The sequence below is a fragment of the Nipponia nippon genome, unplaced genomic scaffold, assembly GCF_047370975.1.
Source record: "Nipponia nippon isolate SJK-2023a ecotype South Korea unplaced genomic scaffold, ASM4737097v1 scaffold_5, whole genome shotgun sequence".
NCBI lineage: Eukaryota > Metazoa > Chordata > Aves > Pelecaniformes > Threskiornithidae > Nipponia > Nipponia nippon.
This window is the reverse complement of record NW_028262369.1, coordinates 60,295,633-60,308,769: the sequence shown is the minus strand read 5'-3', so window position 1 is coordinate 60,308,769 and position 13,137 is coordinate 60,295,633. Positions and strand designations below refer to the sequence as shown.

Below are 13,137 nucleotides of genomic sequence, written 5' to 3'. Positions count from 1 at the left end.
TTTTATCTTTTTAAAGACACAGAATTGAGATTAGCAGCACAGTTAAGATGGAATAGTCTTATCCAGTATCATCATCCTGTTCCTAGCCTCTCTGCATTGAACAAGGAGTAATGCTAGTTGTAGTGTATTTCCTTGGATTAAAAACTCAGAGTATTCAATAAATAACTGTACGGATAGCTTGTATTGTCCAGTCATCTGCTTTAATTTAAAAATTACTCAATACATGTCATCCTGAAAGTTGGTAAAACCTAATAGTTTCAGACTATTTCACTTTAACCCTATCATTTCAGTAGTAGAAGCTGCTGGTGGTGATGAATTTTTGTGCTTTTCTACTTTGCTGTATGAGTTTTCAGTTTTACATTACTCCTTAAAAAGAGGAAGACACGATTGTGAAATGATGCTCCAAGGAGTTTTCCAGACTTTCTCGTTCAGATTATTAATTTTGCTTTCATGAATGCGAGCAAGACTTCAGCTCATTTCTCAATTATGCTCTGGTCTCCAATATTTTTTACTTCTCATAACTGCTGATGTTTTGACCTGAAAGGTCCAGGAATGCCTAACAAACTGAATACACCTCAATGCTTTCAACTGGTAAATAGGTCAACAGCTTCACTGGACTTAATATGTAACATAAAATGCAGGTCATATAAAATTTCTATATGGGATGTGTGTATATAGGAAAGTCTGTATCTCAGTTATTTACATTCCTATGTATTTATATTAAAATTCAGGAGCATGTATTATAGTTTATAAGGAACTCTTTCCTCCTATAAGCGATCTCTCTTGCTGAAGTAGTCTTCATGATTTCCAGTTGGGGATGTATGATGCTGAGTCTGCGTGTAAAGCCTTAAAACATTGCTCATGCAATGTAGCTCACCTGCTGGAAGAGGACTGTAAGACTCTCCTGCTAGATTGTCCATGCTGTGTTCCTGCAGGCTGGAGGTGCATCTGCTCATGTTATGGCTGTTGCAGAACCTTCCTGAGCAGACAGACCAAAACTGTTTCACTTTCCTGTCCCTGGCTCTAAGAATGCAAAGTCCTAGCACAAAGAAAGGATGATAATCCTCTTTCTTGCTAATTAGATATCCCAACAAAAATACCCTTTCTGGATTGAATTGTGGCAGGTTTGGTGAGAGATGGGTCCTTCTGCAAGTCTGTCTCTTCACCAAAGATGAACGTGTTCTGAACATGCGTCTGTGTGCTCAGGGGAAAATAAAGGTTCAATGTTGAGACTGTGTCACAAGGATTTCTGTCACACTTATTTTGCTTGAGGAAAATAATTCAGGTGTGTTTGTCAAAGGTTGAGCTCACATTGGGAGACCTGTAATGACACTATGTGGAATGTAATTCTAGGAAGACATACCAGTTCTTGTGCTTTAAAATCCCAGTACATAGATATAGTGCAAGAGGTAATTCTTATGTTGCAATTACTTCCCAAGTTCTTAATGTTTTCCGAGATTTCTGACAAAGGTTGTTTAACAAGAAGTTGCACTGTATAATATATGTGTCTTTTTTCCAGTTTATTGAGAGAACATTCAATTGATGGCACTGGCTGGGCTCCAACTAGAACATTAAAGGTACTATTTCCTTTTAGATACGTACATCGAACTAGATATATCTTTTGAAATACTTTTATGGGCTTGGAAGGAGACAGATAATGCAGTTTGCTCTAGAAACAACTGAGTTTTTTGTCTTTCAACAAGTGTTGGTGGCAATACTGAAACAACAAGTATGGTGCTAACTGATTACAGAAATGTTGGCTAGTTTAGCATAGCTGCACGAGTACTGCTTTGACTGATAAAAGGTTTTGTAGAACAGTATGACTGCAGGTGACCCTGGGAAATCATGCTTGGTAAGGGTGGTCTGTTTTGTTTTTACCCAGGCAACAAATACAAGAGCATGATGTGAGCAGGACTAACAGTAATCCATAACCCTTGTGATTTCTATTGTATTGACATTCCTGATGAATCAATAGTCTGTCCTTTTTCCCCTTCCTCAAGCTCCTCTCGGTAGAGGAACTTGGAAAAGGGAAAGGTTATTTGCATTTGGGAGAAGTGCCATGTGGAACAGAATCAGAGTGTAGTTACTGCACTGCCTTGAATTGTTTCATCCCCAGTGTCCAAAGCAGGGAGCAGCGCATCTGCACTTAGGTATTGCATAAAGCAGGGCACTCTTGGCTGTTTTAGTCACTCCAGTAGGGAACTAACTGCCTCTGCCCTTTAACCTTGCCTCAAATGTCATTCTACCTGAGTCACTAAAATGTAAGTGAAATCTGGCCCCTGTAAAATTTTGCTGGTAGTTGTGCCACTGATTGCAGAATGACTTCAGAGGTTGGTCCCACCACAGCTGGGCACTGTTAACAAATTCAGAGTCACAGTTCTTGTATGAAAAACTCTTAGGGAGATTGTCACAAATGACATGGGCTTTAGCGCAGTGACTACTCTTGTCTTGCTATGGGAAGCGGCTGGTTGTCCATTTACTGTTGCATGACCTTGCTGTCAGAAGGATCTTGCAGAGCACCAAGCAATAATCTCCCTTTTGCTTTTACCAGGAACCCTGCCAGAATTGGTTCTTAAAGAATGTTAGCTACATTAGGTAGATAAAGGGTACACATGTCAGGTGTTTGCTTCTTTTCAAAAGCCAAATTGAAAATTTGAAATTGAAAATAGTTTTATCTAATACTTTATTTCCTTTTTGGCACTATGAATGGGATCTGTGACTCTCATTGTCTGTAAAATTCTTCATGAGCATCTGACTTTCTGGAAAGTGAAGTAGAATCTGTGTGTGGTGGTTTGTGGGTTTTCCTAAACACTCTTTCCCTATTTCTTTTTCATCATCTAGTATGATTTTGTTTTGCCCTTGTGTTTCTGTTTTCATATTAGGTTAAATCAAGACACTGACTGGGTAATTAAGTTAACTGGGTCTGTTCCTGTCCCTGTATTTCATTCCCAGAGAAAGTTTTTGGACTGCAAGTTTTAAGCTTCAGCCATTAGAAAATTTGTACACCAATATTGCAACTGGACAAGAATGTGCATATATTTTTATCTGCTCTCCTAGCTTTGTTCATGGTATCTTTCTCATATAGATAAAAATACTGCAACGTTAAGACTATGGATGGGAATAACTGCTGATATTATGTGTACTTAGCTTCCTATTCTCAGGGATGTGGATGATGTGTATTAATCTTCTTTTCCATTTTATTCTTGCATCAGTTTGCTAATTGCATGTGATTAATTTTATAGATTAAACATCCTGGAATGTCAACTACCAGGAGACTCAAGTTACTGAATATTATGAAGCATTTTGGGGTGTTTTTACTGTCAATAAGTTAAAGAGGGGAAAAAACCTCCACAACCCCAAACAAAAAAACCTGGGAACTTTGCCTATGGGTGTTGAAAGATTCAGCATGAGAAAAGGAGCTAGTAGCTTAACTTCAAAAAGAAAAAATAAAATCCAACATCCTTCTTGGATTTTGGGTTTTTTTTTCACCATGGGCATTGAAGCACAATTCCAAGCTCATATTTTATAGCTTTAAAAAAAAAAAAAACCCAAATTGCAAAGTTTCATTCCTTACTTTTTGTCTGCAGAGTCTCTATTTTAAATGTGCAGTTTCAGTAAGTGTTCTCACTTGTCACGTTGTCACTTCATGTGATTTGAAGTGTCATCACAAAAAATAAGTACCACATGTTGGTCCTAACTTGCAAGTTGTGCTTCTGTCGAAATGCCATTGTTACACTGTGCCTCTAGTACAAAAGGAGCTTAAAAACAATTGAGCATAAGTAGCCATGGGGATGTTGGTAAGCTGCAAGTACTGTTCCCCAAACTGCGTGTTTGCTTGGGATACAGATTGTAATTAGATGGTAACTAGCATCTGGACTGAGTCTGTTCTTTGTCGAAGATATTCTTCATCGATTCTAATTGTGCCCTTTGAAAGGACTAAAACATGGGAAAGGTGGGTCTTGGTCAGAGCCAGGGTTCCTAATGGCTGCTCTTATCAGGTGCTCTTTTAGATCTTTGGCTGCCTGTCACCTGTGAAGCTTCATGCATGCCTTTCTATGTGTTTTGAAGCTTGATTAGTGTCCATGTGCTTAGATTCCAGGCTACACGTGCTTCTGAGATGGAAGATATGGAATTGTGCTGATTTGTTGACAATATGGCCACACAGTCAAGTTATTTGTCAGTGTGCATTAATAATTGTGGTAGGTACGTGTTAACTATAGACCACAGAATTACATGAAACAGTGAGTGACCGGTAGCAAACGAGAGCCTTAAGATGTGACCCAGGTTACTTTTATCTCTTAACACTCCACCTGCACCCACTAATCCGGCCTTCCCAAATCCTTTGTTTCCAACACTTGGACACCATTGTTTCAAGAAGCTGCTCATCTCCACAAGCAGATATTGTGTGAATTTGCACAGTAGCGCTACGGATAGTATCCAGTCTTGGCCAATGATGGACTTGAAAGTCAGTATTTCATATTCCACTCATCAATAATATGAAGGCAGCCTGGCTTTCTGGAGGAATAGTACCCAAATTTGTCCAATAAGGCACTCTAAAACACAGATATTTAATTTGAGAATGGGGATGTACTGTATTTCTGGGACAAAAATTGGCAGGCATTACTAATGCAGCCATTCTGAGTGCATTAGTAAAACCATTCAAACAGATGATGCAAAATCTCAAAAGCCACATGCACAAGCCAGCTCTGCTGTATGCTACTGCATGCATTCATGTTATGTGCTTAACCTTTTAGAAGGCTTAAGTTTTAGAAGTTTTAGATTGTCTCATCTTCTGTATCCTTGTGGTGGCAGCAGAGCTCTTACATATAAAAATCCTTCAAAACAAACTGCTGTGACCTTTTTAACACTTTCTTTAGTATCAAATGGGTAGAAACTTGAGGAGGCATTTAAATTATGCCTTCTAACTTTCAGAAATAAAAAATAAAATCTCCTAAATACTTTATAAAGTTATCTGATAAAATGTGTTTTAACAGCGTAGAGAATTCTTAAGGGGAAAAAAAAGCTAACTCAATTTTTATTTTCTAGCATTTTGTTGCACTCAGTGTCATCTAATCCATGATTGAATTCTCTTTAAGTTACTAAGTGTTGAGCATTAACTTTATTCCACTTTACTTCTTCCTGCTACTAAACGCATTTCCATGGACCACTGTTAAGAGCAGTCTGTGTACTAGTGAAGGCACTAAAGAAGGTGCTGTTTCTGAATTCCTGCATTAGATACTTTTAAAATCGGGTTATTAAAGTTGGGCTTTAACCCTGAAACAGATCATTGGTAGGTTAATGTTTTAAAACAATCTGCATGTACTTTTTAAATCATTGCTGATGCCATTGTAAATGTTTTCTTTATTCATAGAACGACTCCTGAATCCTAAATTCTTAGATAGTTTCTGGTAGCAGTTTGCTTATGGGTTGTGTAAAAACTGATGCAATGGTTTCTAACTGATCTTTGTGTAATCTTTCACTTCTTTATAGCTAGCTGTGAGTTAGCAACAGGAACTTATTTATATTTTAATCTCTGTTCTGTTATGTTCTGCATCATTTTATTGCATATTTCTTTCTAAAACAGTATTCATAAAGCGAAAGATTGCTGAAGTTATTTTGGGCTTCTGCTGAGGCTGTCTGAACTTGCTTTTCTCCTGCTTTTAGGTCTGATGGTCAAAACTGAAGTTTTCCAGGCAGAAAGCAAATAGGTGGTTTTAATTCCGTTCTGTTCCCAGATTTTTATTTCACTGACAGTACCAGCTTTTAAATACCTAGTATGAAATAATGCTGCTGTTGCTCTGATACCCTGCTTCTTCCCCCTCAGTAATTCCAATTTCAAACTCAAAAGTGCTTCAGTAGCTCCTGTTAGTCCTCAACATGCACTTCCTTGTACCTAATTCGCCATGAGTATCATCTGCCTAGTTAAGATAGGCCTCCCTAGTATTCCTCAGCTTTCTCTCAAATGCTTGTTTTCACTTTGCTATAAAATTATCTTGGGTGATTGATTTTAAAAAACAAAGGAAGAAGTGAATCTGTGTATTGTGATTGCCTGATTGGTTTTAAAAGTCAAGCTGTTCTTTCTGCAATTCTCTCTAACAAACTACAACTGGAAATTGGTCAGTGACTGATTTATGAACCATAAAAATAATCAAAGCACACTTGTGCAACTCTGCTGACTGACTCTGGAGGGCTGAGCATAGTAATGTTAAAACCAGTATTTTAAAATGTATGATGAATATTCATAAGGAATATTTGGTCTTTTTTTTCTTTTTTGTAACCCTGTTCTGATAGAGCTACAGTTGGTTTCAGGTAATTGGAGAACTATTTTCTGTAGCATTTTCATGTTGTATGTGCATTTCAGTTCTTCACTGAGGTATTTTAAAGAGCTGGTTTTTGTCATTTTTGTGTTACTGCTGTCAGGAGAGACAGGAGCAGGAATGGGAAACATCAAGTTATTCTTAAACTATAGATATGCAGACAGCTTTTTATACCCACCTATAGGAAAATAGTATTTTTTTTTTCCAGGAATTCCTTTCCCATAACTTCAGATATTGGTTAAGAAATATGTCTGTTATTAGATAATCTACTCTAAAAGGAATTAAGACTCGTTTATGATAAATTATTGCTATTTGGAGTTTATCTATAAAAGGCTTGCTTATTTAATTAGCATTTAATACTAAATGGGAAAATATGCCCTATTTGTTGTGTTGGTTCTGCTGTTGTCTTCAGGCAGTAAAATTATTTGAAATCAAGCAAATGTCAAACTGTAATCTCTTGGAGAAATAAATCAGAGGGTCTTGACTTAATTTTTCTGGTTACCTTTACTTCAACGTTTAAGCATAAACCTGAGTAGTTTTAAAAGCTTCAGTAAAAGCACAAAACTTTCATTAATAGTCTTAATGAAAACAGGTGGTCGGCTGTCAAAATGATATGTAATTAGTGTAGAGGAGTATTTTGAACAGACAATAACTGTCACCGTCTTCAGGATGAAGAGAAAAAAGTAAACCTGTATGTTCTGTGTTGTTCTTGTTAACTCTTGCTGCTGATACTATTTTTCTCAGCCAGCATTATGGTAACATTGTTCTGCTATTGATTTATCCAAATCCCATTTTGGAATGAGTCCTTGTATTGTATGTAGAAATGTCAAAGCATGTGCTTGTAAAAGCTGCCTTCCTGGATGGCATATGTTTATCCTCCACATTGGTAAAGTAAGGAGGAGAAAGTCATCAAAAGAAGAAAACAAAAGGCTTCATAGCAGTGGCAAAGAGCACAAATGCCAGCTCTTACTGTAGAGGAGGGGAAATTACCGGGAAGTCAACATAGCTTAGCAAGGAGATTCTTGATCTAATATGAATTTTACAGCTATCTCCTGGGATCTTGGTCATGATCACCAAGATTATAAAAACTGAGCTCCTGAGAAACTGTATGTGCGATCTCCAGGGGGAGATGGACTCTGTCAGGGTGCCTGCTGCTTCCTGGTATGGACCAATATAGAGCCTCTGAGGGCTGGGAAGAAAAACATCACCCAGTATGCTTCTATTATTCACTGCATACCAGTTTCAAATACTGCATTAAGCAGAAAATTACCTGTTTTTTTCAGGCAGTATACCTTCACATGTCTTCTTTGGTATTATACAGGAATTGAATCAGGTGGGAGGTGTTTCAGGCAATGCGTCCATGCCTCCTGCATGGTAGACTTCTTGCACCACCTTATTTCTCCTTGTGTCATTTCCAAGAGGTCTGGTGGTGCATCTCACCTAAGCCTGCTCCCCACCTGGAGCTGTGTTCAGCATAGTGGGAAGGAAGGAGAGGGGTGAACTTAATTCTGTGCCTGCAGCAGTTATTGCAGAAGGACACCCTGAATAAGCTGACACCCAGGCATGTGGGCTTTCTTTTGTCTGAAGAGCATGATGGGCAGAATAACTTTCTGGGAGTTCTCACCTCCTCACCTGTGCTGCGCTTGGCTGGCTGTAGGTTTTATGGGTGACCTTCTGTCTGAAACACTGTTCAGAGGAGGACTGTGCCTGCTCACCTCTCAGTACTCCCTCTGGGGTCACATCCAGCTCATCATCTTCATTTGCAGAGCTGCCTTCCTCCCTCGCATGCAGAGAGCACTTAGAGGTCCAGCTCTGCGTGTTGATCTCATGGAGGCTCGCAGGACCACATAGCACAATGTCTCCTGCCAACATCTTTACTTTTTCCCTCACTCAACACAGTGAGTAACAAATACAACATATGGTTGCAAGCAAACAACTTTAGGGAAAGGCCACCACAGCAGCAGGGAGCTATAACCTGCAGCTTAACAGAAACGGGTCAGTGCAAGTGTTTAGTCTTATACTTTATTTCCTGAAGACTTAGTCTTTATTTGCTGAAAGGGCATGATATGAGTACTGTGGGTCTTAATCAAAGGTATCTGTGAAGGACAGAAAAGCAAGCCTGTTGGCCATCGCGTGTCCCTGAAGGTATGGGCACTGATCTCCTGCAAACTGCTTTATGTTGCAAGTAAAGCGGACTCCTTCAAAGTGCTACTCTGTTCTTGTCAGTGCAGCAGGAGCAGAACTGGCCCCCCCCCCCCCAACCAACCAAACCTAAAACAACAACAAAAACCAAAACAACCCAAAAATCGGGGCCTAAGCTGCATGCTTTCTTGTATTTTTTTGGGATACTAAAGGGGATATCGGCATTGCAGAAGACAGCTCTAGGGAAGCAGTGAAACACAAGGGGATAAATACAGATGAAACAGTAATGTAGCAAGGGGGTAGGGAGTGGCAGCAGAAGGTAGAGGCAGGTATGGAAGAGATTTTGAAGCAGTAAAGAGGTAGATGAAGGAGGACAGAAGAGTCACAACCATTTGAGGGCTGTTGGTTGTCAGAAAGCATGAAAGGATGTGCACTGTGTGTCTCTTTCCATAACGTAGGAAGTACTTCAGGGAGTAGGAGCTCCCGTACTTTTCAGTATGGTTTGGAGGGTAGTGTCTGCTTTGGTCCAGATCTCTGCATCCCTGCTTGATGCTGGAGCCCATGTGATACGCATCTGCAGCAGGACGTCTGGCCTGACTTTATCTAGAAGTTTTTCACACATACCACAACTGCTCTGACCCCACAGAGAGCGGGGACAGGGGCAGGTTCTGCTTCAGGGTGGCACTGCTGCTCTGAACCGAACGCGGAGTGGTTCATTGGTGCCCTGCTCGCTCTGCAAGTGTCTGGCCTGGGGCGGTTCTCACGAGGGGCACCAGGGACTGGGGAGAGCCTGTGCGTGTTCAGCGAAAACCAAGCGAGGGAGATTTAGTTGTCCCAGTCAGAGGGGTTTCTGAATGTCCTGGTTGGTCACAATTTAGATAGGTATTTGTGGCTGTTGCAAAAGGCACAGCTTTACCACGAGGTACCTTTCCATGGTTCAAGTCTCCCTCTGTAAAGGAAGTAATCTGAAGAAAAGTGCAGTGCAAAAGATTTATATTCAATACCTTTGCTTTCTAAAGTGGTTAAAATGTCCATTGTTACTGCTTTCATTTCTTAGCCTTTCTTCTCTGCCTCTAAAAATTGAATAAGCAGCAGACAAAAAAACTTCAGACCCAGTATTTGGTAAAGAGAAGCTATAAGCCACTGAATACAATCTTCTATGTATATCTGACATTATTCTATTTTTCTTAAAATAAATGTCAGGAAGTCTTTCTGCAGGGATATGTTGTATTTTGATTTTATAAATCAGCTTTATCAGTTTTGTAAGAAGTGATCCCCCCCTGCCCCACTCTGTACATGCCCATGCTGGTGAAAATACTTACAAAAATCAATGTCTTTTAATAACTTTTGCTTCATAAATGATTTGCGAAAACTTTCTTTTTCTCTCTTTAATGGCTTCTGACAAAGCCTAATCTTTGTTTTAAATACAGTAGCTGTTATTACTAGGAGGTTTTTAAAAAGTGACTCAGTAGAACAGTGCAATACATCAGTAAGTCTAATTAAACCATGCTTGTTTTCCCCAAATTGTTGATTTCTGAATATGCAATTTGTGTCAACTTTAATCAGTTGAGTAGACTGGTCTCTGGAGGGCGATTGCTTTAGTGTTCATAATCACTGTAGTGTAGTTCATTAAGAAGCTATCACAGAATTCCCCTGGGACCAATTTATAAAAGATTATCTGCCTGCTCTGAAGTAACCTGGGGGACAAATGTCAAGGAGTCAGTAACAAAAGTAAGGGGTTTTAGTCGAGCGTTCCTGCATACTTGGCAATTCACAACTGTCTTGGTCTGGGAGAAGAACAGCCTATAATTGTTCCTGTTTTCTTCCCTCTAGTATATTTGAGCACAGAAGAAATCGTTTTTCAGCCTTCCTCCCTTTTTTTGTGTTTGCTAACTGGAGCAGTTCATGCCATTTAAATTACCCAAAGCCCTCTAAATAAACTACTCTTGTTGTGTTTGGGTGGGAAGCATGAGCTGGGATTGCAGGCATATGAGAATTGAGATGGCCTTTGTGGTTGATTAAAGAAAGCTGACATTCTCTTCATCACCTTATTCCAGGTGGAAACGGTGCAAGATACTGTGGCAATGTTACATGCAAGATTAGAGAGGAGCAGGACAGGGAGAGGAAATGTAAAAGAGAACATTTTGTTTGGGAGAGGACTGTTTAGGAGGGAAGCAGTTTTTTCATAAGCTAAACGGTGCCTACCATTTCTGGCATGAAAACATACTTTTTTTTTTAACCCCTTGGACCAGTGTAAGTTTTGTGCAGTCAATTACATTGTAGTGGTTGCAAACAGGTGGTGAGTCTGTGGGGAGAAATCAGAGATGTTTCTGGAGGTGTGTTGGGGAGGTAGAAAGAGAAATCCATCAGAGCCTGGGGAAGGTGGAGCTGGGTGGGATGAAGGATGCGTGATTTTCTAGGCTGCAATGAAGAAAGAAAGAAGCTGGGCTTGTTCCTAAGAAACTATGGAAGAAGGTGAATGGAAGTGGAAACCATCTTGACCTGGTGCGTAGGCAGACAGGACAGCAGAGAGCTGCCCCAGGAGACAGCCATGCAGTGGCCTGACTTTCAGCATGCTGAGTTTTTGGGTGTAATTTCAAGCCCTTCTCCAAACTGTGAGGTACAAAGCTTGGCACTTGTTTTATTAAAGTTACTGCTTCAGTTTGTTTAAAAAAAAAAAAAAGCTTGATATTTGCTTGTATAAATGACTTCAGCTCCTTTCATTGATCTGAATGGGTTAAATTGTCTGTATATAAAAAATGGTTTAGCAATGAGCTTTAATTTAATCAGTCTATTAGATCAGAAATGCTCCTTGGATCTCTAAAGAAGTTTCTTTGATTGGAGGTTCATTAGCTGCTTTTGTCTGGCTTGTTCTCTGCTTAAATTAATGTATTAAATATACTTTGCCTGTTAAAGGAAAATCTTCATTTACAATTTATGTGTTTACTCTCTCTGCAAAAGAAGTGCTGTGTGGTTACATTTCCAAACATCGGCCAGCACAGCTAAACACTTGTCTCTTGCATGGTTTCAATGGCATCGCTTTTGTGGAGTGCTTGTGAGAGCTGCCACTTGGGAAGATTTGGTGACTAACTGAATTAGGACCTCCTACAAATGTAACGCTTTGAGACTCCTTAGCCTCAGGAGAGGGTATTTCAAAAGCTGTATTTAGTATTTTGATTCATTGCTCTTGAACTTTAAACATAGCTGCAGTGGCAGATTTTTTTTTCCTCATTTGACATGCTGTAAATAAATCTGTGGTCAGGGGTTTAATGTAACTTTTTGCTCAAATGCAACACAAAAATACTCAAGAATGAAAAGGGACGATTATAAAGGGTTATTTCTAACAGTCTGTTGAACTTCTGACTTGCTTGTGTTGACCTTTCACCGAAAGGGTGGTCAAGCATTGGAACAGGCTGCCCAGGGAAGTGGTTGAATCTCAATCTCCATCCCTGGAGGTATTTAAAGAACAGATAGATGTGGTGCTCGAGGACATGGTTTAGTGGTGGACTTGGCAGTGCTAGGTTAACGGTTGGACTCGATGATCTTAAGGGTCTCTTCCAACCTTCACAATTCTACGATTCTATGACTTCCTCATGCTTGGTTTCAAAATAGGGATAGTTCCAAGGAGCAGAGTGTGTTTCCTGCCTTATCCCCTCTTTCACTGTGGATTTAACCAGGTACTGCTCTTTAGTTCAAGTGGGATACTTGAATCTTCTGAACTAACACAGTAGAGGAGAATTAAAAACACTTGCTTACCTGAGACCTGCAGTTGGCTCGCGAAGGTGTCTAACCTCGTTGGGGACGTCCGTGCTGACGCAAAGCCTCAGGGGGACCAGGGGGGCAGGGCGAGGGCCTGCCTGGGCACAGCTGGAGCAGAAAGCAGATAAAGCATTTTGGGGAATTCTGCAGCCTTTTCTGCAGGGTCCATCCTGAGCAGACCATGCTGCTTTTTTCCAAAAAGTACAAGAGGTCCTCGGTTTTGCTCTGAGGTTACTCTAGTAGTGGGTTTACTTTTACTCTGTAACTTTGATGTTAAGCATGTCGAAGTAAGTAGACAAAAAGAAGCACTGTAAAGGAAACAGCCTTGTCAAGTATTCGCCATGTGAATCTCCTTTTGCAAGTAGATTCTCTCATTGAAGTGGAGCAGCATAAAGGCGTGCAGTATTAACGTTTTAAGGTGACATCTGCCCTGCTCTTATGTGTGAAGATAACCTTTAAAAATTCTTGTACGTAGGGTTAACTTTCTGTTTTCAGAGTATTTAAGCCAGAAGTTCAGTAAATGTTTGAAGCCAAGGATTATGCTTTATTACATTCAAAGAAAACAGAACTGTTAAATCTGACAGGATCTTTGGTGGCTTGCAAATCCTTTTAGTTCATCAGGAAAATATGAAGCAAGTGTTCAGGCAAGTGCTTATCTGTGTGCAGCAAGCAGCTCTGCTGAAATCAATAATGCAAGCTGATTATTTTTTCAATGCAACAGTGTCAAGTTTTTCAAACATGAACTACTTGCTTCACTCTTGCTCATCTGTTCCATCCCACTTCCCTTTCTCAATATCCTAGATTTAAATCCAGGCTAGCCTCAAACTTATTACAAAAAGTGTTGCCCTCTGGTAGTAATTTAGCATTATTTTTTATGGAGCCATGCAAGGGTATGAAATGAACCCAGCAAATCATAAAA

The 13,137-nt window shown here is 39.8% G+C and overlaps 1 protein-coding gene across 34 annotated transcripts in view; it reads left to right on the top strand.

Moving 5' to 3' along the window:
* Nucleotides 1-13,137, top strand: part of UBE2F (ubiquitin conjugating enzyme E2 F (putative)) — an 84,182-nt gene that overhangs the window by 34,070 nt on the left and 36,975 nt on the right. For 29 of the 34 annotated variants that reach the window (XR_015698561.1, XR_015698560.1, XM_087730287.1 and 26 more), the window contains one exon: nucleotides 1,520-1,577. The exons of 4 other annotated variants lie outside the window; for them this stretch is intronic. Coding sequence is in view for 28 of the 30 variants with exons in the window: in XM_087730287.1 (XP_087586413.1) it covers nucleotides 1,520-1,577 (58 nt within the window). In the remaining 2 variants the exon portion in view is untranslated. Of the gene's footprint in view, nucleotides 1-1,519; nucleotides 1,578-10,879; nucleotides 10,952-13,137 lie in introns of those variants that run through there. One more of the 34 variants, XM_087730289.1, reaches the window with a different exon arrangement.